This window comes from Mustela putorius, unplaced genomic scaffold (assembly GCF_011764305.1).
Source record: "Mustela putorius furo isolate JIRA1106 unplaced genomic scaffold, ASM1176430v1.1 tig00000145_pilon_pilon_pilon, whole genome shotgun sequence".
In the NCBI taxonomy this organism is placed as follows: domain Eukaryota; kingdom Metazoa; phylum Chordata; class Mammalia; order Carnivora; family Mustelidae; genus Mustela; species Mustela putorius.
This window is the reverse complement of record NW_025421294.1, coordinates 26,035,555-26,061,264: the sequence shown is the minus strand read 5'-3', so window position 1 is coordinate 26,061,264 and position 25,710 is coordinate 26,035,555. Positions and strand designations below refer to the sequence as shown.

Sequence of the window (25,710 nt, the reverse complement as noted above, 5' to 3'; positions counted from 1 at the left end):
GCAAAGTTCTGAGTCAGTAATGCAATAATAGAAATGTCACATCTGAGTGCTCTTGAAAGTGGAAACGTACCCTGCTTGTTGAAGGTAGGGGAACACTCCCAGGAGGGTGTTCCCAAGGCTGATTCATCATGTAGCTTAGAGAGTGTCCTTTGCTGTTACCTTAGAGGCTCCTGTCTGTGTGTCTGGGAACCAGGTCAGGTGAAAACCTGTATGCTTATTGCACACGGTGGCCTTGGCGTCACTCGTGCCCACTGATGGGCTCTGTGGCTGCCGTTGACTCGAAACCTCAGAAAGCATCCTTCGTTGTCACTGTAATGGAGAGCAACACATCTGAGCAAACTTTACCTAACATTGGAGGAGCTAATTAAAAATACCTACGTGGTGGGGCGCCTGGGTGGCTCAGTCGGTTAGGTGTCTGCCTTCGGCTCAGTTCATGATCCCAGGGTCCTGGGAATGGGCTCCGCATCATCGGGCTTCCTGCTCCCCGGTGCTCTCCCTCCTTGTGCTTTCTAGCTCTTTCTTTCTCCCTCTCAAATAAATAATAAAATCTTTAAAAAAAAATTTCTGTGTGGTGTATTCATGCTGGGCTCCCGGGAGTTGTGGGCAGGTGATGTTCGTGGTGTCGGGCGGTGGCTGGGACAGCAGTGTTGGTGTACTTAAGAGGCGCGAAACTAGAGACTAAAAAGGTGTCATTGGGCATCTTGCTTCTGCTGTTTATCTCATAAAATGGGTTTAGGCCCTATGTGTATTTGTGAAAACACATGTAATGGACAGACAAGGGGAAATGTAAAACAGGTGTCCAACATGTAAATATGGCGCCACAGTGTGGCGTGAAAACACTGGGGCTGCTACCCCAGCCTTTCATAAAAGTGGACTTTCAACTGCTTCGCGTTTTCTTAGTCGTATAGTAAATCTTCTGTTTACAGAACGTAGCCAAAGTATTCTGTGAAAGTCAAACAGCCAAGAAATAGAATTTCCTCAGCAGTCTTTGTCTTGCCCTTTTACAGATGGCGTAAAATCAGGTGTGTAAAAAATAAAAAGCAGTTTGAGCTGACGTGAAAGGTATTTCAGATTTATGCTTTGCAGATGATATTGGTATGATTAATGCATTCATTGCTTTTTTTTATTGCTTTTCACAGATAATGTACATGATGCATGGAAAATGTTGTGGGTTTAAATCTTTGCCAGCTTTAGACTGTGAATATCAACAGATGTTATCATATAAGTACTATAGTTATTATAAAGTAAAAAATTTTTCGTGAAATGCATTGACATAAATTTCATTTATGTAAATTGCTTTCATTAGTACAAAACCTTAGTGTAGCCGTTAGGGTTTGTGAAGCACTTTAAATGAGATTAACTTGGTATAATGTGGTCAGAAATGGGTTGCTTTAAATTTAACTGACAAGAAAATAACACTCAAAAGTTAGGAAATTACCGAGGCATTTGTTTTCCGCCTGCATTGCTGGGACTGCTTAAATAGGTTGAATATGAATTAATAACAATGGACTGTCGGCTCAGTAATTACAGAAAATAATTTAAAGGAGACCTCAGATAATAACTTCAATGTATTTTGGTCTTGCTCTTTTCTGTTCTGTTTTTCTTGAGCATACCAGCCTTTTGCTTCAATACAGCCATTGAAAACTGTCCATGTTTGCAAAGAGTTTTGTCTATAGAGTTTTGGTGCATTATGGCTGTGATGTAGAAACTTATATTCAACTCTTTCAAAGTATGGATCTTGGGTACGTGAAGGAGCAGCCTCAGCAGCTGGTCATCTCTACCTAGCAGCAAGTAGAATGGTGCACTACTGTTTCTGTGGCCGGGGGGGGTGACCAGGTACCCTCTTCTCCCAGGAGGGAGTCAGCCCCCAACTGTGGACAGGTGGGAGAGGAGCTTCTTCCATAGCTTGGAGGTCTTTGTGTTCTGCTCTTTGCCCTACATCACTGTAAACAGAACAGCAAGTCGTCTCCCCCATTTTGTAGATAGTTTACTGTTGTATTGCCCTTCCGATCCAGGCTGGAATGGGCCATTTTAACTAGTTCACTGAATTTCACAGAAGGACCCTGAACCAGACCGAGACCCTGAGATTGCTTGCGGTCACTCTGGATCATGGCACAGTGGGTGTCACACTCACATCTCTGATTCCTACAGCAACATGTTTTGATACCACAGTGACACAGAAAGTTGTTTTGTTTTTACATTTATTTTTTTTTTCTAGGAGATACCTTTTTTCCAAGGACTACCTGTTGGATTACTTTCTACCTTAAAAGGGTTTGACAACACTTCCCTGAGAAAGGCACTATTCACCAGCTAAAACAAACAAAGCTGTACTTGTTCAAGAGTAACCCAGGTATCACTGTTGAGCAATCAGGTCATTGAATTGTATTGTTAAAATCAATCTTATCAAAACAGCCATCGCCGCTAATGAATCTGTTTGCTCCTATGCCCTCAGCCGGCAAGGCAGGATTGTGGCCTTCTACTGTTATCATTCATCAAACTGATTTCCAGTGCCCTGTCCTCACCATTGCAGCCCTGGCTGTGGACGCATGCCAGGCACCTGGAGAAGATCCAGTTAGGGCTGGGCAGGGAGCTATGTGGTCTTCCCACTGAGAGCCACAGAGCCTACCTCTGGTGGGATCAGGGAATGTAGCGTGGTCTTTGAGCTGGTCACCCCTGAGGGTCTAGCTCTACTCTGAGCGTGGAAGGAGGACAATGTAAGTAAAGTACATGATTCCATTTCTGCACTGAAGACCTTCTAGGTTTTTGGGGTTTTTGAGATTCGATTTTATTAATTTTTGAAAGATTTGCTTATTTATTTTAGAGAGCACAGAGGGGAGGGGCAGAGGGAAAGGGAGGGTCTTAAGCAGCCTCTGCACTCAGCGCAGACCCTGATGTGGGGCTCAGTCTGATGACACAGATCACAACCTGAGCTGAAGCCAAGAGTCAGACAGACTCAGCTGACTGTGCCACCCAGGCATCCCAGATTTTATTTTAAACTAATCTCTACACTCAGTATGGGGACCGACTTCACAACCTCGAGATCAAGTCACATGCTATCCTGACTGAGCCAGCCAGGTGCTCCAGGACCTTCCAGTTTTATTGGGGAGGTAGCATATATGAATTATACAAGATAGTTGATTTTTTAAATTTTCATACTGATGAGGCACTAAAATGTGAAGTACTAATAAACAGAAGGTGTACTCTAGCATGGCTGCCTAGAGAAGGGGAGTTTTGAGTTGGTCCTTAAAGGTCTGACAGGTTGGTATTGCCAGATTAGAAAACATAATGGAGGATCCTCAAAAAATTAAAATAAAACTACCATATGTTCCAATAACATATATATTGTGGGACTGTATCCTAAGGAAATGATCCAAAAGTAACTCAAAGAGGTATAGGCACTTGTTCAAGCACCATTATTTACAACAACTAAGACATGGAAGCAACCTAAGTGTCCATTGACGAGTGAATGGGTACAGAAGTTGTGGTCTATATTATATGTGGGAAACCCTAAAGATTCCACCAAAAAACTAATAGAACTGATAAATGAATTCAGTAAGGTTGCAGGATACAAAATCAGTGTACATACAGAAATCTGTTGCATTTCTGTACACTATAATGAAGCAACAGAAAGATTAAGAAAGCAATCCCATGTGCATTTACACCCGAAATAATAAAATATCTAGGAATAAACTTAGCCAAGGAGGAAAAGACCATAGTCTATAAAACACTGATGAAAGAAACCGAAGATGACACCAACATATGGAATGATATTCCATGCTCATAGGTTGAGAGAACAAGTATTATTAAAATGTCCGTACTACCCAAAGCAATCTGTAGATTTAATTCAATCTCTATCAAAAGACCAACAGCATTAGGGGCACCTGGCTGGCTCAGTTGATAGAGAATGTGACTCTTGATGTCAGGGTTGTGAGTTTAAGCCCCACATTGCTTGTAGAGCTTACTTAATAAACAAGAACAATGGCAGCATTTTTCAAAGAACTAGAACAAATAATCCTCAACTCTGTATGGAACCACAGAAGACCCTAAATAGTCAAAATAGTCTGGAAAAAGAAAAGCCTGGAGGTATCACAAGTCCAGATTTCAAGTTATACTACCAAGCTGTAGTAATCAAAATAGTAGGGCACTGGCACAAAAATAGAAGTGGAATAGGATAGGGGCGCCTGCGTGGCTCAGTGGGTTGGGCCTCTGCCTTCGGCTCGGGTCATGATCTCAGGGTCCTGGGACCGAGCTCCGAATCGGGCTCTCTGCTCTGCGGGGAGTCTGCTTCTCCCTCTCTCTCTCTGCCTGCCTCTCTGCCTACTTGTGATCCCTGTCTGTCAAATAAATAAATAAATAATCTAAAAAAAAAAAAAAGAAGTGGAATAGGATAGAAAGTCCAGAAGTGAACCTGTGATTATATGGTCAATTAATTTTTTTTAAAGATTTTATTTATTTATTTGACAGAGATCACAAGTAGGCAGAGAGGCAGACAGGGGGTGGGGGAAGCATACTCCCTGCTGAGCAGAGAGCCCGATGGCGTGACTCGATCCCAGAACCCTGGGATCATGACCTGAGCCGACGGCAGAGGCTTTAACCCACTCAGCCACCCAGGCACCCCTGGTCAATTAATCTTTGGCAGAAGAGGCAAGAATATACAATGGGAGAATGACTCGTCAGCAAATGGTGTTGGGAAAACTGGACAGCTAAATTCAAAAGAATGAAACTGGACCACTTCCTTCCACCGTATACAAAAATTAACTCAAAATGGATTAAAGACTTAAATGTGAGACCCCAAACAGTTAAAATCCTAGAAGAGCACAGGCAGTAATTTCTCTGACATTTGCCGAAGCAACACTTTTCTTGATGTGTCTCCTGAGGGAAGGCATATAAAAGCAAAAATAAACTATTGGAACTACATGAAAATAAAAAGCTTCTGTACAGTGGAGGAAACTTAACAAAACTGAAAGCCTACTGAATGGGAGAAGATACTTGCAAATGACATACCCTCAAAGGATTAGTTTCCAAAATACATAAAGACCTTATAAAATTCAACACCCCAAACCAAATAATCCAATTAAAAAATGGGCAGAAGACATGAACATACATTTCTTCAAAGAAAACATCCAGATGGCCAACAGACACATGAAAAGATGCTCAGGATCACTCATTGTTAGGGAAATACGAATCAAAACTACAATGAGATCTCACCTCCCACCTGTCAGAATGGCTAAAATCAACAACACAAGAAACAACAGGTGGTGAGGATGTGGAGAAACTTGCACTGTTAGTGGGAATGCAGAGTGGTGCTGCCACTCTGAAAACAGTATGGAGTTTCCTCAAAAAATTAAAAATAGAACTACCCTATGATCAAGTAATTGCATTACTGGGTATTTACCCAAAGAATAAAAACATTAATTTGAAAGGATATCTGCATCCTTATGTTTATTGCAGTATTATTTAAAATAGCAAAGTTATGAAAGCAGCCTAAGTTCCACTGATAGATGAACAGATAAAGAAGATGTAGTACATACCTATGTTATAAATTGTTTGTTTATACATACACACACACACACAATGAAATCTTATTCAGCCATAATCTTGCCATTTGGAACAACATGGATGGCATTAGGGAATATAACACCAAGTGAAATAAGTCGGTCAGAGAAAGACAAATACCATATGATTTCACTTATATATGGAATTTACAAAACAAATGAACAAAGGAAAAAAAGAAAGACAAACCAAAAAACAGACTCTTAACTTGAGAGAAAAAACAGATGGTTACCAGAGGGAAGGCAAGTGGGGGAGTGAGGGGAATAGGTGAAGGGAACAAGAGTACACTTATTGTGATGAGCACTGATACATAGAATTTTTAAAAACCGTCTTGTTTATTTATTTATTTATTTATTTTAAGGGGGTAGAGAGTGGGCACTGGAGCAGGGGGAGGGGCAAAGGGAGAGGGAGAGACCCTTGAGTAGACTCCCTGCCCAGTGTGGGCCCATCGCAGGGCTCTGTCTCACGACCTTTAGATCATGACATGAGCTAAAACCAAGAGTAGGTCACTTAACCCACTGAGCCACCCAGGCACCCGTACCCTAGAGTTATTGGATCACTATATTGTAAATCTGAAACCAATATAGCACCATATGTTAATGATACTGAAATTAAAATAAACATTAAAAAAAAGATGTATATATTACAATGGAATATTATTCAGTTGTTAAAAAATGAGGAAACCCTACCACTTGAGGACGTTATGCTAAGTGAAATACGTCAGAGAAAGATAGATACTGTATGATCTCACTTATATGTGGAATCTGAAAACAAAAGGACTTACATAAAAAGTGATCAAGATTTGTGGTTACCAGAGATGGAGGGTGGGGAAAGAGGGAATTGGAGAAAGGTGGTCAATAGGTACGGTCAAAAAGAAAAAGTTTGATAGGTTTTTTTGAGTGAAGGGGCTAAGGAAGTATGTAGGTCAAGGACGGGGGCAGGGCACGTCTTTTTTATTTGTAACCTGTTGGGGAAATGAGAGCCCTAAGTGTGGTTCAGTGAGATGGACTGAAGATTGGAAAGGTGGGTCCTTGTGGTGCTGTCTCTCCTGAGTTTAGTGTTTCAGGTTTAGAGTATCTGAAAACAAACTTACCTTTCTTTCCTCCAACTTGCTTGTTACTCTCAGCAGTGCCACCATTTTCCTGAGCACCTTGACCAAAAAGTGAAGAACTATCTTGGTTATCAGTTACTGAGAACTCAGTGTCTTTCCCTAAGATTGTGCTCTAGTCTGGGTTCACCTTGTCTCCCCCTTGAGTTCCTGTATAAGCTTTCTTACAGCCTTTTACCTCCCTTCGTGTGTTGGTCTCCATGTTGCTTTGGTGTGACGAAGTTGGTCTCTACTCAGAAAATCCCATTTCCTTCCTATTTTATCTTACAAGACATCATCATCATCATCATCTTCTTCTTCTTTTTTTTTTTTAAGATTTTATTTATTTACTTGACAGAGAGAGACGTAGTGAGAAAGGGAATATAAGCAGGGGGAGTGGGAGAGGGAGAAGCAGGCCCCACCGCAGAGCAGGGGGCTTGATCCCAGGACTCTGGGATTACGACCTGAGCTGAAGGCAGCCTCTTAATGACTGAGCCGCCCAGGGGCCCCAAAACACCATCTTCTCAGAGGTTTTCTTTTCTTTTTTTTAAGATTTATTTATTAGAGAGAGAGAGAGAGAGAGAGCATGTGAGGGTGTGCTTGGGGGGTGGGTAGCTATGGGCAGAGGGAGAGAATCCCAAACAGACTTTCTGCTGAGCGCAGAGCCCAACTCAGGGCTTGATCTCAGAACCCTGAGATCATGACCTGAGCTGAAGCTAAGAGTCAGATGCTTAACTGACTGTACCACCCAGGCTTCCCTGTTCAGAGGTTTTCAGAGCTGCCCACAGGCTGGCCCTTAACCCTACCTCTCGTAATTTCTCTGCCAGAGGCCTCTTTAGTCTGTTAGAGATTAGAACTAAGAGGTCACTTAGTCGTCATCCTCACTGAAGAAGTGGGGAGACAGGTTCAGATAGAGGGAGCAGGAAACAGTGGCAATGCTGGAGCTGGAGCCAAGACCTCGAACATCTTGGTTCATTTCTTTCCTACCTTTATTTAAGCTGTTCTTCACCTTCTTTATTCCATCCCACCTATCTTTTTTTCGTATGTCTGCATCTCACCCACTTCCAGAAAGTTTTTCCTGACATACACCCAGCACTAATAAGCTATTACATAGTCTAGGCACTGTGCTAGACCCCGGGGGTGCAGTGATGAGCAAAGCAGATATTGTCTCCATTTTCACGGAGCTCACTAGAAATTGGAGTGGAGGGAGAACATAAATAAAGCAATGACTGTATAATTGCAAGTTATGATAAGTGCCATGAAGGAAAATCCTAGTAGCTAATGCTTAATGAACACCTAAACCTTGGGCCAGGCACTGTTTTGTAAGGATGTTCTATGTGTTTATTCACTTAATCTTCACAAAACCCTGTGAACTAGAGACTGTTTTCCTCATTTTACAGATTGGAAACTGAGGTTTAGATTAAGTGACTTGGGACGCCTGGGTGGCTCAGTTGGTTAAGCAGCTGCCTTCGGCTCAGGTCATGATCCCAGCATCCTGGGATCGAGTCCCGCATCCGGCTCCTTGCTCGGCAGGGAGCCTGCTTCTCCCTCTGCCTCTGCCTGCCATTCTGTCTGCCTGTGCTTGCTCTCGTCCTCTCTCTCTCTCTGATAAATAAATAAAAAATCTAAAAAAAAAAAAAAGTTTAGATTAAGTGACTTGCCCAAAGCCCCACAGCTAGTCCAGTGGACTTGGAACTTGACCTCAGGCAGTTCCCAATCACTTGCCAACCATTTGCCAGAATGGATGCTGCACCTCCAATAGAAAAGACTGTTATGAGAAAGAATAATGGTTAAGACCTAATTCAGGAAAGTTCTCCCTAAGGAGCTGAGAAGCTGATGTATTTTCTACCCCCTACTGCTTGGTCCCTTGAGGCATTTTATATGCGCAGACGTGTTACATTCCTGGGAAAAGAATCCTGGGATCTTCCCTCCTATGTTTACTTCTTGATTCTCAGTGGTCCATGATGCCAGCTGAGGTTGTCAGTACAATGAAATCAAAAGGATGAAGGCAGGTTATTTAGCCTTTTTTTCTTCCTTCCTCTCTTTGTAGGCTCCACAGCCAGCATGGATCCCAGTACTGGGCTTGAACTCAGGACCCTGAGAACTAGACCTGAGCTGAGATCAAGAGTTAGAGGCTTAATTGACTAGCCCCGCAGGAGCCCCTATTTAGCTGTTTTTCTAGATCTTTGAGTTGCACATCAGATCTAGGGCTGATCACTCCTCACCGATTTGACCTGCCCCTGAGGTTGACCATTTCCTGATTGACGTGGTTATCCATGACCTCTAATTCACCAACATAACTATGCTTCATCTTCACAGTCAGAAACCCGACAATGACTTTGGAGCACAGTCTAAGAAGAAAGTAGTGTTTGCCTCTCCTTTTGGCATTGTTGATACACTTGAAAGCATCTGTGAGGACATCCATAGGCACCATGACAGGGGCAAGCAAAGATGGTGGGAAGATGACTAGGAGTCAAGTGTGAAGTATTATGGGAAGCAGAAAGGTTGTCATGAGACTCTCAGAGGGGTGGAAAGGGAAGGATGATATCCTGAAAGTAGAGGGGGGAGGGTGAAGGACTGATGCCTTTTCTTAGAGGATGGAGTGGAAGAGGGAGGGGACAAAGGCCATATAGGGAGAATAGTAAGGAGCTTGTGCAGTCATCCAGGTGAGACCTGTCTTTAGGGTGGACCCAGCAGGGGGCTGTGGACTGTGGTAGTGACAGAGGACAAGCAGAGAGCTAGAGGGTTGAAGCTGTATTTCGGAGCTCACATGATCAGGGACCAGTGGTGCCACACATACCTTTTATAAAGGGAGCACCTGAGATTCTCTGACTAGGGAGGAGTGGTAATGGGTGAGGAGGAAGAAGAGAAAGGAGTGTTAAAAATGACTTCTAGACGGGGCGCCTGGGTGGCTCAGTGGGTTAATCCTCTGCCTTCAGCTCATGTCAAGATCCCAGGGTCCTGGGATTGAGCCCCGCATTGGGCTCTCTGCTCAGCAGGAAACCTGCTTCCCTTCCTCTCTCTGCCTACTTGTGATCTCTGTCTGTCAAGCAAATAAATAAAATCTTAAAAAAAAAAAAAAGACTTTTAGAGGATCCGGGTGGTCAGAAGTGGCATTCATTAATCTGGGGAAGTATGGGAGAGGGGAACATGGTGGGGGTGCTGAGATGGAAGTCTTCTGGTTGGAACATTGTTAAGTGTGAGTTGCTGGGAGATACCCAACTTCAACTTAAGATAGTTTTATGTCTGAGTTAGGGACTTAGAGTGGAGGTCTGGGTTGTGGGTAGCTGGGAAGTCTTAGGTATGTGTGTAAAAAAGCCAAGGTAATGGAAGAGACCACTCAGGCAGAAAGTGTAATGTGAGGAGAGAAGAAGGATCATGATGCAGTCTGTTTAGGGGTTGGAAGGAAGAGCAGGAGCTGGCAGAAGACTGAAGAAGACTTACTAGTGAAACAGGAAGACAGTCAGGCCCCTACTCTATCACAGAATCCTAACGATGGTGTTTTAAAAGGGAGGAGGAATCAGTTGTGCTGAGAGTCCAAGTAGTACCAAAGGATGACCACTGTATTAAGTGGCATGGATGTCATCAATGACATCTGTGGTGAGGGTGGTTGGATGATGTGATGGTACAGGCCAGCCCTGGCAGGACTCGGAGCTCAGGTGCCTTATACAGTCCTTCGTATCCACAGACATTAGTCTTGTTGGTTCTTCCATTCTGGGTTGTGTTGTTTGTGGTATTCTTTCAGCCTTGTTTTGAGGTTGAATCGATGAACATTAGAGCTAGAAGGGTTGAGGCAACCAAGGCTAAGGGATGAAGTAGTTTGCCCACATTAACAATGAACTGGTGGGAGAATTAGAATGTGACTAAATTCCGATTAGATCTTGCAGCCGGGAGATGTAGCTACTCACCTTTGTCTCTCCCCACCTAAGAATCAAGCACCTTGAGGGCAGAGACTCAGGTTGTGCTGGTGTACATTTCTCACAGTACCCAGCCCAGTGTTACGTACGTGTACGTGTTTTGCTTGTTTGCTTTGATTTAGATAGACTTACATGTATCTTGAATGCACGAGGTCCCTTGATTGGGTTCACCATAGGTGGTCCTAGCCCGTGCCCTTGGCCCCAGGGAGTTATGTTTTTCATCTCTTTGTCTCCTACAGGTTATTTATATACCTAAAATCCTTTCTCACCAGGGACTTGTCCCCTCCCTCTTTTCCTTACTCTTGGACACAGATGGTTCCTAATGGTGACTGGTGGTGTTGGTGGCTAAGTAGTTGAGTACGATGGGATCATCTGTAATGGCCTGCTGGCGCTTCCCAGAACAGAATTGATTGTGTCTTTGTGCAGCTTGTGGTTTGGAAGTATCAGAGAAGGAAGTGGGGCCCTTATAGACGGGCATGCCCGCAGACGGGCATCTGTAGTAAATTGCCTCTAATAATGAGAGATTGAGGTTAGCACTTGGAATTTGGGCTCCACAGCTTCAGCCACCCACAACTTTTGTCTTTTGTGAATTTCGGTGTGCTGAGAGCTCATGGAAGGTTCTTCCAAGCTTCCACAAAATGTCTTGCTGGGATACTGTCCTAGGCCTGTTTACTAATATTGATTAGGCATTCATTTTTGTTTCAAGACAATTCTTTTAATCCTAGATCCTTTTTTTTTTTTTAAATTTTTCTGTGTTCATTGGTCTACTACTGTTGGTTGACTTTTTAAAAAAATAGTAACTTCCTGGTGTTTTAGGTAGAAAAATTTATAAATTCATTGGGTACGTTTTTCAGGAATTACTTTTAGAAATTTTAATTAAATGAAAAATGTTGCTTTAGGGTCGTTCTATATACAGATAACTTTTTTTTCTTTAAACAGATTTTATTTACTTGAGAGAGAGAGGGAGTGAGAGAGCATGTGCAGGGGGAGGGGCAGAGGAAGAGAAAGAAGCAGACTCCCCACTGAGCAGGAAGCCTGGGACTTGGGGGTTCATGATTCAGGGCTCAATCCGAGAACCCTGAGATCATGACCTGAGCGGAAGTCAGGCGCTTAACTGATGGAGCCATCCAGGTGCCAGTGTATATAGGTAACACTCAGTGTTGTGTTATTTACCTGAAATGCAGTCACACCAGTTGTCTTTGTGAGTTTGGAGAGTCACAGAAATGTTTATGAACTAAGGAGTGTTTGAGCATCTAGTAGGTGATAGTGGGTCTCTGTTAGGGACCTGGAAGATGATGTAGCTTGCTTGCTTCCTTCCTCTTCTTCCTTTTTTCTTTCCTTCTTTTCTTTCTTTTTCTCATTCTTCCTTCCTTCCTTCCTTCTTTCTTTCTATTTCACTGAAGCTTCCCAGCATTCTTACAGGGTTAGGTGTTGTAACCCAATTTGGTCATGGTGGAAAGAGGGAAGTTAAGGACCCTGCTCAGACTTAACAGAGGAAGGAGGCAGTGGGTTTCCCTCCCAGGCTGGGCTTCCTGCCCTAAGGCCAAAGCTCTTGTCTAACACAGATCTGGATTTTGAAGGTTTGTGGAATAGTTCAGGATGTGGATTGCCTTTTTATTTCCGAACGTCTTAGACCTCTGAATGAACAACTCTGCTGTTGAGTTCAAAGTTGAATCTGTTTCTTTGTTTAGGATAAAACATCTATTTTGGAGGGCCTAAAGGAGGCTATATTTTGAAGAAAAGAGAAGCCAGGTACTGTTTGACTTTTGACCTGTAAATTGCTATATGGCTCCCCATGCCTTGCCCTGATAGCATTCATTTATAATACTTGATCATTCAGTTATTGGCCCTAAGTTGACTCTGGATGAAAGTCAGCTTGTACCTGGAGAGGGAAGTCACTTCCAGATATAAGGTCTGCAGAGAGCAGCTAATTAGCAAACTTTACTTGGCAAATTACAACTCTGTGTAGAGAGGGTAAGCTTGTCTTGCACTGAGAGACACCAGCTTTCTGAGCCCCTGACCATAGCTGTGGATACAGATGTGTAGAAGAGAGGGCCGTTGTACTTCTCAGTGTCTTAAAGTGAGATTCTGCTATGTTAGCTTGAGGACAAGTTTCTTCCATCTTTCTGTTTACTTAAAACTGCAAGGTTTCACTTGAAGGGTTTAACATGTATGCATGGCTTGTATACCCCACAGGCATCAGCCAGGCCCCTCTTGCTCTTCTGGGAACGATGGCTACCAGTTACACTCGTGTGGTATGTTTAGCTTGTTAATAAAATATAACTTTTTTTTTTTCTTGATGGTATTCTGTGTTTTATAATTTGGAAAGCAAAAAAAGTACAAAGAAGCAAGATGTACTTGTAATCCTTTTGCCTGTTTAAAAAGCAGTATACGTGAATCTGTATTTTATGACTATGTACATAGGTATGTATGCATATATATTTGGGGTCATGTCGTAGATGTAGTTTGCTCACTTGCTTTTTTCCCTTCGTGTATAGGGAACATTTTTCTCTGTCAGTAAAATATTTTACTTCATGACTTTTAATGGTGGGATATTTATATAGTATTCCATTGCACAGAAAGGCCATATTTAGTTCAACCAGTCCCTTTCTTCAGTGACTAACCATCTCACAGATGAGGCTTTGTGAGCTACCTTTTCTAAATGATCCATATTCTTGCTTCCAGCTGGTCACAGAAGCATCAGGGAGTCATACTGGGTTCTTCTTGTTAAAGATACTCAGGGTCTTGATGCCCTCGCAGATCAGGTTTGGATCCAGTTACTTGTTTAAAAAAAAAAAGAAAAGAAAAGAAAAATCATCACCTAGATTGAGCTGATTTCTTGAAGCTAAAAAATCAAGCCCTTTCAAGTTACTTGAGAAGGTCAGAAGGAAAATTTTATGTTATAGGGCTTTGTAGCTACTGTTCTCACAGATTAGTGCAATGATGTAGGGAATATTTTCAGAGAAATGTTTCTCTTTTCTCTTTTTCCAGATAAAGAAGGCTTGTTTAATTCAGGAAGAGTTATTTCATAGGAAATTAAATCTTTGTAAACCCTCTATCACATCTCCACACTTGCCAGTTCTCTGGCAAATGGTGGCTTTCAAATGGCTCAGGAAGGGTTTCTGAAAAGGAAACAATCCCGTGTTTTCTACATACTTGTCTTTTAACTTTTGAGTTGGAGAGGTAAGAGAAACTTGTCTTCTCTGCCTGTATTTGTGGGTGATATTGGTGGGTTTTAAACTCAGAATGGTAATTACTTGAAGTGATTTTTCAAAAACTTCTCCTGATGAGAATGTTTTCTTGGGCATGATGAATGACTCCACAGAAGTTTAAGAACCCAGCCAGTGATGTTGCCCAGGCACTGGAGAGCTGCTGCTGCATGGAGATCAGTAATTGTCACATCTTGGTTTGGTATGCTCGGTGGTGTCTAATCACGTCGTGTTCTTGGGAATCATGAAAGAATTTTCTTTTCAAGTCTTCTTGCATCATTTTTCTGACATTGATCAAAGGTTGGAAAACCAGCATTCTGTGTGTAGCCAGGGCATTCATAACTGTCTTACGTTCTTAATCTTTTGGCTATTTGGCTGAAATATATCTACGCCTCTTACATATTGAAAGCATAATATCCTTTAACCTATAACTGCAGAGTTAAAATGAATTTTATGTGAAATATTTAGTTGTGGACCACATCTTCAGCGTTTTATATGCCACAGTGGTCTTGTTTTTTTCCCTTCCATTGTCTGATAGTGAGGTCATTTTCAGTCCTCTGAGAAATTCTATTCCCAGCCAGATGCGGCTCATATATTAAAAGTAGCACCTGTGGCTAATATCACAGCAGCTTACCATAAATTTACATGGTAACTAGGATTATATCTGTCAAGACTGTTAAAAAACATCTAGATTTAATTTGATTTCCAGTATTGTAGAAGCTATCCAACATTTTGCTTCATAACTATATTTTAAAAGTTAAAAATCACTCCATTGTTAAGTTTTATAGCACTCCTAGTGCCCATTAAGTTGATTTGTTCAATGGAGGTCAGAGTAAAGCAACTTGGCTACATTAAGATCGGAAACCAACCCATTTGTGACAAATTTAGTCCTTTCGTGTGAATCTTCTCAACGTCTCCACATTGATTGGATTCAGGTGGAACTTATGTCAGTAGCATTTAACCTCAAAAGAATGAGCGATGTGATTGGGTTGTTGTAAATTACGGAGCATTTTGCCTTTGCTTGTTTGAACGTGGCTGTTGACTCTGTGGCCCATGCCTGCCTGCCCCACTGCATCTGCCTATAAATGAGTAGTGTGGTTTTACAGACATCTTAGAAAATTGGGGTGTGTGCCCTTGCCCCTTTCCCTCCTCCATGTGACCCTTCCTAAACTGTTTTATTCCCCATTATCCTTTGAGTCATCTCCCACATGTTATGATTTGTGCACCTGCAGTTCTAAAATTGTTTTGGGGTGTCATTATATCATGTTGTTCACCAACTTTCCAGCATTTATGGATACAATAATGATTCACTGTAAATCACAATTATTTACAAGTTACAGAGAATCTGCTTCTACAAATAAGAATTGAATGATAAATTTCTTCAGTGTCCTCCCATTTGAATGTGGGTCCTTAAAAAGAAGCTGGTAACATATTTCTTTGTATTTGTGAAAACTAACTCACAGTCCAGAACTGAATAATAATAATAATAATTCTAAATGGTTTTGGTAAAGATTTTATTTGAGAGAGAGAGAATTGGGGGGAGAGTTAGAGGGAGAAGTAGACTCCTCTCTGACCAGGAGCCTGATGTGGGACTCGATCCTGGGACTCCAGGATCATGACCTGAGCCAAAGGCAGTTGCTTAACCAACTGAGCCACTTAGGTGCCCCCCCTTTTTTCAGGTTTTATTTATTCATCAAAGAGAGAGAGCACAAGCAGGGGGAGCAGAAGGCAGAGGGAGAAGCAGGCTCCCCACTGAGCAGGGAGCCCCATGTGGGACTTGATCTCAGGACCCTGGGATCATGACCTGAGCCAAAGGCAGATGCTTAATGACTGAGCCATACAGCCGTCTGTCCAGAACTGAATTAAAATATAAATTCAGCTTTCTGGACATTCACTATTTTAACGTGTAAATGAATATAAGCCATTAAGAAATAAGCACCGTTTCTGAGCAATCCTCTTGTTCCTGGGAGAGAGGGAGCGTCCTAAGTGTTGACCCTGTGGGTTGGGTGGCATGCAGCACTGCAGCACGGGGTTCCTGAACCTGAGTGGGCGTATCCACGTTAGTTTGGAACTCAGTGTGGAGGCATTTCTGCTTTGTTGCTCATCTTTCTGGAGGGACCTTTGTAAGCTTCTTTGAGCTTGAGCCTCACTGATGAAGAAGAAGGGTAGCCAAGAATAATTGGGCTGAAAATGTTATGGTGAGTGGAAGAAATGATTTTGAGTGAGGGCAAAATTATACATTGAGTGTGTTACCTGGTGTAATTAGTTACTTAACAGTATGAAAAAATACCGTAATGACCAGTTTGGAGCCTTGTAAAATATTTTTTTTGGTGAATCATGACGTCTCCTTCCTGTGTGTGTACCTATGATATACTCAGCTCCTAGGGTAACTGGCCCGGCAGTATCTACTCAGATGTCTGTGGAAAAGAGGGGTGAAGAGGAAAGACGGGTGTGCCCAGCACCAGTCTCTCACAGCCTTTCTTGGCTCTGTAGTCCTCTACCTCCTTTCCGTACTAGGTCTTCATGGTTGGCCTTTCTGTCTTCTCCATCACACTGTAGGCTCCTGGCAGGGGGCTGGGGGCAGGGACAGTGTTGCAGGCCTAGGGGCCAGGGGGTTGTTGGGGACAGAGCGGCAGACTGGTATATTTGAATACCCAGTACTTTGAGGGGCAGACTGTTGAGGAGATCCCAAATCTTCCCGATATGTTAAAGGTTTCAGATTGTGTATGGAAAGTGGAAACATGAGGAATTATGCTGGCCACTAGTTTTTCTCCTCCATCTTCCACTGCCTTTAGAAGCCCGTGTGTGGTTTTGTTTTTAAACATGTCATTTGATGTTCTGAAGGGGATAGGAATCATGAGAGTGCTAGCCACGTGGCTACCTTGCCACAGAGCCTCTGTCAAATATCCCTAGGTTTAGCCTAAAGAGGGCCCAACAGCTGCATCTGTTCGGCACCAGAGAGACACCACCTTAGAAGGCTGATTTTGAACAGAAATAAAGTTTATTTTGGAAGACCTTATTGTCAAAGATAAGTATTATTTCCTCTCTCAACTCAGAAATGAGTTAAATCCTAAAATCACTGAATTGAAGTGCACAGTGTCAGCTTTTATCTCTTATTAATGTCGTGTTGCTGGAAGTGGTTTAGATATGGGAGAAATGGCTAATTTAAAGTCAAATGGGCCAACTTGATAGCTCAGCGTATGTATGAGGTACTTTTGCATGCATTGGCTTAGAAGGCACTTTGAGCCTGATTCATAAGTTAACATCTCATGTTGAGGAATGAAAGCTGTGGTAAGAACTGGATTTTTATTTAGAATTTTGTTTTAAGCCATGCAAAGCAACATTATGTAACTTTTTTCAGATGATAGTATCTAAGTGAAGTTTAGATTTCTAGTAATGAAATCCTTGCTTGGCAAATTTTGGCTATTATAATATAGTTGCTATTGGATAGACAAGTAGATTTTACATGAAACATTTTTTTGCTCATTATATCAGCAGACATTCATTTTTTTAGTGACACACAACTTTTCCTTACCAAATTGTTAAAAAATAAGTTTAATTTTTAAAATACAAAACTTTGTTACAAGCCCATGTCATCTATCTAATATTGTAATACCCTGGGTCTGTAATTAAGAATGGGCTCTGCTGACCAGGGTTGGGAAGAGGCACAGAAGAAAGTCACAATACATTGCCTATTTACAAATTAACCATTACCTGCCAAAAGCACATCAGACCCACATAGCGGACATCCGCTAATCCAGTGGTTAGCCGTTCCGGGCTCTAATGCACACTGTTTTACACGTTAACGGTTTTGAAGTTCCAGGCCAGAGCTGACCTTTCACATGTGCTCCGTTCACAGTAGGAATCTCCACTCACTGCTTCCTGTCAGAGTGGATTATGGTGACACAGCCCAGGGCTCACTTTGGCTGCAATTAAGTTTTTGATCAGAATTATTTCGTTCACAAACAATCACATTTGTTAAAATGTTACATCTGACCTGAAAACCACTGGCAGCCTCTCAGTTTATCAGTGTGATGTGACTGTAATTCTTCATTTGTTTTTCATAAAATGGCAAACCCTCTCATGTATGTTGTTACTATTTTTTTTTTCTTTCGCTGGTTTCTGCCTTTCATTTCTTTGGGCTTGGAAGGAAACTATGTCTTGAAATTAGTACAGATCTACCCATAGACTTTGGGAATTTGAATGGAATTGTCTTTGGTGCAGAACAAAATTATCCAATTGAGCCAAGACTCAAACATTATTTCCGAAAATTGTTAGTGGTGGTTCTGTTTCTCACACGAGGAAACGTTTTAGCTTTGTGAGCATTGGGGCTCGAGCTTTTTGCTTCTTGGTCTGCAGTTTCGTCGCCTCTGTGCCGACCTTGCTGCTGCCTTGCAGTGTTTATCGTAACGCGCATCTCAGGCTCTGGTCCTGTGGCTACCGACCTTGGGTACCACACTGGAACCTGACAGTGGCTCGGTGAGCCTCTCCCCTCTCATGGAGCTTTGACTGGTTCTTAAAAGTGATTTTTCTTACTGAGAAGTGGCAGCAGAGATATTCTGAGGTAGCTTTTCCACTTACTGACCGCTTTACCTCTGTAATACGGGGTGGCTCTTAGTGGCACCCTGAGTTTTACTGCTGATTTTCCGGGTTGGGTGGTGTCACCCTTTCGAGAAGCCCCCACCCTTTGGACCAGAGACAGTCACATGGTGCTTTTCGGTGTTGGTGGGGGGTAGTTGGGAAGCCCAGGACTGGAATTTGGATTGGCGTTTGGCTAATGGAAATGAACCTCTGAATTAATTTTGTGCTAGTAGAGGCTGGGGGGCTTGTGCTGAGGCGGTGCAGGGCAGGGGGAAGGGATAGAGTTAGCAGGTTATGAAGTTAGGAATGCTTGAATGCTGTCTGAAATTCAAGCATTGGTTTAGAAAGTTTAATTACTTTTAATATGTATATTTAGAATGCTATTAAAGGAATTTATTACCAGGTTTTAAATTGTTGTGTTAAAGCCCAAACCATTTCCCATTTGCTTTGAAGGAACCAGACTTGTTACTAACTCATAAACTCACAAGTGGCAACAGAAAGGTGTTGCATCAAAAAAATCTGTTTACCTCTAATTTTTTAAGCTTTTCAATGAAGTAAGGCCTACCTATACTTGTAAAAGCCAAAGGCTTTATTTAAAGGGAATGTAAATACTTGTTATATTAATATAACTTTTATCTTCTCTATCCTTAGTTGTGAGCAGATTTTTCTTAAGTTAAATCTATTTTTTGTTTTTAAATAGAGGGAGAGGGGAGGGATGAAGGAGAGAGAGGCAGAATCTGAAGGAGGCTCCATGCCCAGTGTGGAGACCAGTGGAAGGCTCAATCTCACAACCCTGAGATCGTGATCTGAGCTGAAATCAAGAGTCAGATGCACAGGAGCGCCCACCTGGATGGCCTTCGGCTCCAGTCATGATCCTGAGGTCCTGGAATTAAGCCCTGCATTGGGCTCCCCCTCTGGGGGGAGCCTACTTTTCCCTCTCCCTCTGTCTGCTGCTTTTCCAGCTTGTGTGTGCATGCTCTCTCTGTCTAATGAATAAATTTAAATCTTAAAAAAAAAAAGACACGTAACCGACTGAGCCTCCCAGGTGTCTCAAGTAAATCCATTCTTCAAGTGTTTTTAGTCTTCAAAAAATCACATTTGAAATATACCTGATCATATTTACTGTTTAAAGGGTATACATTTAATGAGAGTGCTGAATAGTATTGAATTTCAAGAGAATATACTAACTTAGAAATTTCTCTCTCATTGGTCGATATTGTTCTGCTTTCTTAGAAAGTGGTGTATGGACAGTGGCCAGACAAGATTTCTAACTTTATTATAAGCTTATCTTGATACAATCGTTGATTTTTTCTTTCTTTTTTTTTTTTTTAACTTTTTAAAAAGAGTTTATTTATTTATTTGACAGAGATTACAAGTAGGCAGAGAGGCGGGCAGAGAGTGAGAGGGAAGCAGGCTCCCTGCTGGGCAGAGAGCTCAATGCAGGGCTCATCCCAGGACCCCAAGATCATGACCTGAGCCAAGGACAGAGGCCTCAACCCACAGAGCCACCCAGGTGCCCCCAGTCACTGATTTTCTACCATTCAGGTTTTTTTTTTTCCCTGAGATTGTGGAAATTTTAGAACTTTATATCCATAACCTGTTATGCCCATGTAACGTGTGTGGGTCATCTGAGTCCTAGGAACCTTCATCGTCTTTGAGGGGGTTTTAGCTGAAATCTTGAGGCATTCAGGAGAAAGAGTAATGCCTCACCTCAGTCTGTGCCAAAAAGCAGAGACTGCTAAAATCCTATCCTGCCTCCACCACATGTAGACACAATCTCCAGGCCCCAAACCTTCATTGCATGTAAGGAAGGCAACAGATGAAACATGTAAGAAGGTTCACAAGTACTCTTTCTGGAAAGGCTGGGACAGATCATTATGACTTGTGGTCTACTCTCCCAATATATGGAACTGAAAGATAACTTGGATACTTAACTACCTCAAAGTTTTACCAAATCTTGTAAAAACACTTCTGAGGTCCCAAATAGGTCATTTATGCCAGAAAAAAAAACTCTAGATTCTTCCCAAAGTAACATGAAGAAACAAACCTTCTAAAATAGCATGTTTGCTGGCTTAGGGAGACCCCAAATCTGTGCTCTGAGAATAATCTTTTTTTTAAATCATCAAGGAATACATCACTTATCTCTGTATTCTGGTCATCACATCACCCAGTGGGAGGAACCCTGCCATCCTTGGTCTGCCCCCTTCCTGCCATGGTAGGGAAGCCAAGGCTGGGGGGGGAAGGAGTAAGTATTCAAGGTGGGCATGCTAGGTTTGTACTTCAAGCACACGTTTCCCTTCTCAGTTTCTGGACTTCCTGTGTCACAGGATGACTCAGGCACTTTTCCATAACATTCTGCAGGGCTCAGAAGGATTTTTTTTTTAACTTTTTTTTTTTTTTTAATTTAAAAAATTTATTTGACAGAGAGAGACAGAGTGAGAAAGGGAAGCAGGAACACAAGCAGGGGAAGTGTGGGGAGAAGGAGAAGCAGGCTCCCCACTGAGCCTGGGGCTCTATCCCAGGCATCTGGGATCATGACCTGGGCTGAAGGCAAATGCTTAATGATGAGCCACCCAAGCGCCCCCAGAAGGATTTAAAGTTAAAGCAGAACATCTCTTTTGTAAAGAAAATTAATTCAAACTCGAAATTGCAAGGCATCCTTTTCTGAGCCTTGGGGATTAGGGCCAGGTAACCGCTGCTGTCCTTGCTGGCCTCAACCCTGTTGGTCTCATGAAACGTGACTCTCTGGATGCTCCACATCTTTCAGAACCACCCTGAATTTACTTCTGACCTCCTGCACACTCTCCATATTCTTTTGTGTTTGGATTTGGAGCTGCTTACAATTGTCAAGGTTTCCATGAAGAATACATCTCAGAACACCAGGGCAGGCATGTCCCCCAGATTTGCCCTTGGTGCCTGAGGAAGATTAGGCGGACCCATGGGGTAATGGAGACTTTGACCTTATGATGATGGTCTACCAGCATCATAATTTTGAAAGCCTAAGACACAGATCATCTGAGATCTGTACTCTTTTCTCTAAGCACTAGAGACAGAAATACATAACTGCAGTTACGCATGCTGACTCCTCCTTTCCACAGCCCATTAGCGAGTGGTCCTCTCCTGAACAAATAGGGTAGCTGGGCATGAAGATTGGGTGGCATGCCCCAGGCACGTGTGTGGCTGGAAGAAGTATCCGAGGATAAGAACTTGGGTCCCATAGAAATTCTGGGAATCTTTCCACAGTGCAGACTCTCTGCAGATTGGAAGATTGGATGACAACGTCCCTGTCGTTTCAAGTTTGGTGGGTGGAGTTTTTGTTTTTACAGGTTCAGTTTCTCATGGGTTTGGCACAGTACCTGAGCTAATTGGTTGTTTTAATAGGTGCTCAGCTAAATAGGACTTTATCATGTTATCTAATGTTGTCACTGGGCGCTGAGAAAAAGGATTTATTTATTTATTTATTTATTTATTTGACAGAGAGAGAGAGAGAGAGAGAGAGAGGAGGAGGAGGCAGGCTCCCTGCTGAGCAGAGAGCCCGATGTGGGGCTTGATCCCAGGACTCTGGGATCATGGCCTGAGCGGAAGGCAGAGGCTTAACCCACTGAGCCACCCAGGCGCCCCGAAAAAAAGGATTTAAAGAAAGACTTCTCATTCATTCCACAGACCCCAAATTATATAGTTACTCTTCCGGTTTTGCTCTTAGAACTCCACAGTGTATTGGTAGAGAATTCAAAGAGTCTTAATGTTCAGAAGGCCTGGCTTAAAAAGAGCTATTTGGTGTCCCTGTCTCTCTCCTACATGCTTGAGCCATGTACCTGAAATAGTTTCTCAAAGAGAAGATTACCCATTCTCTCTGAGATTGTGTGGCTTCTAAAAAGAAATAAGACCATGGGGGTAACTGAAAAATCAGTAGGTTGTTTTAATGTTATAAGAAAGTTCAAGGTACACAGTATCATGACAGTTGAGGGGGAAAAGGCACAGGAAAAAAAAATTTAATAGTTTTTCCTTTTTCTAAAGTTTCTGTTACGTTTAATTTTTCCCTTGTAGTTACACTTAGAAAACAGAAACTATAGAAAACTGGTTTTTGCTCTAATTAGCTTTTAGGTAAAGGAGAGAAATGGAAAAAGTATAACCATCAGGGATTTGTCCTAAACATACACATGGAGGCTTTGGAGTTGGACGTACTTGCATTCGAATCCCAGCCTCACCTTTTGTGAGATGTGTGACTCTGGGCATGTGACTTACCCTCTTGGAGCCTCAATTCTCTCTTCTGTAAAATAGGAACGATCAACCTGCTATAGTTATTAGCTGCTCTTCTTTTTAATGGAGCGTTACTGTGTGTGTGAAGGCACTGTGATCTGTGATTGGTACACCTCACCTCCTTGTGTCCAGATGGAGTCTTAACCCAGCAGGCCATGTAGCTTGCTCAAGGCTTGGGTACAGAGCCCAGATTTTGGGTTCCTAGACTAATACTCCCTCCATGCGTTACACCGCTTTTCATATAGTAGATGGTTCTTTGTTTTATTTTATTTTTATTTTGTAAAAAGATTGTATTTATTTATTTGTTAGAGACAGAGGGAGCACAAGCAGGGGGGTTGGCAGGCAGAGGGAGAAGCAGGCTCCTCACTATGCAGGGAGCCTGATGCGGGGCTCGATCCCAGGACCCTTAACTGACTGAGCCACTCAGATATCCCTAGTAGATTGTTTTTAAATCTTCTGTTCCTCTGAAAATCAAATAAAATTGTGAATAAGTTGACCAAGTTTATCCATTCCCCTACTGATGGACATTTTGATTCTTGGCACTGCTCATTATTACTGTCAGTTCTATAACACGCATCCTTGTGTCTCCTTGTGTACAGATGTGCGAGCTTCCTTAGGGTAGACATCTAAAAATGCAATTGCTGGGATTCCTCTCTGGGGTACAGATTCTTAACAAAGTTAATGTACAGGATTGTGAGAAGTCAGGGCTTGGGGACAGTCACATTGTAGCTCATCGACAAGGCTCTTCATCGTCAGAGAAACCTATTTTTTGCATGAGGCTGGAGAAATCCATAGCGACCTAAGTCGTCCTGGCCTCAGAGCCACGTGAGCTGATTTTGAAGTGGTTCGGGAAGTGTAGGGCGATGTACATACAGTGCAAACATACTGAAAACAAGAATTAGCAAGTGGGCTCTCAGTCCAAGGTGTGAGTGCCTTAGGGCGAGAGACCACTTTTTACCAGAACTCACTGTTGGTTAGTGCTAACTGATAATGCCATCAGTAACAGTAAAGGTTTATAATTGGTCACCTTAAATTTGTACAGATATGCACAGTGTTAAATTCAAGCCCAAGTTACTGAATGTCTGTTGTCTGAAAAAGGCTACTTTCTGTTTGATTTCACAAAGTATATTTTCTGTTGAATTTCACAAATCAGAGGGCTCTAGGTTGTGCCAAAAATGTATCTGCTTGCTGTGTCCATTCCCATACCCATCTCCGTGAGGGACAGCTCTGGTCAGGTTGGCTCAGGTTGTGTGTGATCTGGGACTGGTGGCACTGGGTCAGGGTGTCGCAGTGTCCACTGCCGTGGGGCTGGGTGGGGATGCATGTGCCTCATGTCTGCTAACCCATCTCCTCCCATTGGTTTTTAATCATCTCCCTGCTTTCAGTGGAGGAATCCTATTGTACCCCAGTCTTGAAAGGCAGAGATAATTATATATATTTGCCTGGGTAAGCAAATCGATAAACTTGCAATAAAGTGTATCAGACCATTTCTTTGGCAGGACAGGCAAGAACAGCTTGTGAAGCAGAGCTGTTTCCAATGGAGCATGAAAACCTTTGAAAATTCTCAGTAATAGCGGAGAGCAGTATTTGAAACCATCCTTAAACAATTGTTTGTTTTCCTCTTCCCTAACCAAGTTTATAAAAATTTGGTCAGACAGGCGTTTTGTTTTGTTTTAAAATATTTTCAGGGAATTGTTATCTGTTGAATGCACATGTGTTCCTGCACTTTTTCTTTCACGACTGAAACTTTAAACCCTTCCCTTAAGTCCCCCTGAAAAGGCTCGCTCTGCCCAGTAAGGTTTGCATCTGTGAGAAGGGTTGAAGGGATTTGGGCCCTGGAGAAACCTCGCAGTTTGCAGTCTGCACCAGAAATGGCTGAGGTCCTGCTGTGGGGGCTCTTTGTCTTTCTCTTCCACCAAGATGCCTTGCCCCAAAAAGACATTGGTTAATTTGGGCGTTCCAGTTTAGTTAATCAGATCATGAGTGCCTGTGCACATAGCAAGAGGCATGATTGAAACATTTATAAAAATTTGGCTCATAGTAAGCCCCATAATTTGTTTGAAAGAATTACCTCTTCAGTGACTTTAAAAAAAAAAAACAAAAAAAACCTAAACCTGAAGATTGTGGTTTATAACACCACACCTGGTCCAGATTGTACTGGTTGAATCCATATTTGCTTCGCTGTAAATGATTTTGAGGGTGGAATTCCTGGATTGTTTTCTGTCTTGTAAGCCCTTGACATTGTACTGGTACCTGTGTGTGCACAAACCTCCCGACATGGGAGAGGCCAGCTTAGCCTTCCACTGAAATGCAGGTTGGCTGCCTTTATTCTGCATGTTCCTAGAATGAGGAAATGATATGACAATAAACAGAAATGCCCTTGCTGAAGAGAGAAGGGAAGCTGGTGTTTATCTGGTCAGGTGGTTTAGATTAGCCATGATGCGGCTCTGTATTATGTTACTTTAAATCATTGTGTCCCAACAGGACATAAATTATGAAGATTGTTACAGTATGTTTCATCCTATGTAAGATCAACAAATTGGAATAATTTTTTTATAGGAAAATCACAGTGCTTTTGGCAAGGCTATTGAAGCCTTTAATTTGACTTGAGTATTTCTAAAATATTACTGCCTAATATATAAAGTATGATTTGCATAAGGTATGAAATAATAAACTTATAAGAACGAAAGAGAAGAACTTTCTCTTTAGGAATTGCTTCAAATGGCACAGCGCTTCCACTGCATCAGTATCTCTCTGCTTTCTTTGTCCTGGGGTTTTAGAGCCAGTTCTTTTCCTCTGCTGGGATTGCAAGTGAGTGTGCGGGGGCTTGGTGCAGAGATGGGGCTTTGCTGTGTGCTGCCTGCCGGTCAGCCCTCACGTGCACAGAGACGGCAGCCCCTCTGGGCTGGAACTAAATGGGAGCCTTCTCAAGAGGGAAAACAAACTTGCCCATTTAGATGCATCCAGGAAAACAAGCCGCCCCCCCCACCCCGCCCCAACTCAGGGTATTATGAATGATTTAAAAAAAAAGTACCCCAAACCCAAAAAAGCCCAACTTGATCAACAGCCGAAGCTAAGATAATTTATATAGGAGTATGGCAGA

General features: G+C 42.4%; 1 protein-coding gene across 3 annotated transcripts in view; it reads left to right on the top strand.

Annotated features, from left to right (window-relative positions):
- PCBD2 (pterin-4 alpha-carbinolamine dehydratase 2) overlaps positions 1-25,710 on the top strand; it is a 51,176-nt gene that overhangs the window by 10,109 nt on the left and 15,357 nt on the right. Inside the window, exon 2 of one of the 3 annotated variants that reach the window (XM_045075489.1) lies at positions 12,754-12,812. The exons of the other annotated variants lie outside the window; for them this stretch is intronic. Coding sequence (XP_044931424.1) covers positions 12,789-12,812 — 24 coding nt within the window. The 5' untranslated portion in view covers positions 12,754-12,788. The remainder of the gene's footprint in view (positions 1-12,753; positions 12,813-25,710) is intronic. 3 annotated transcript variants of the gene reach the window in all.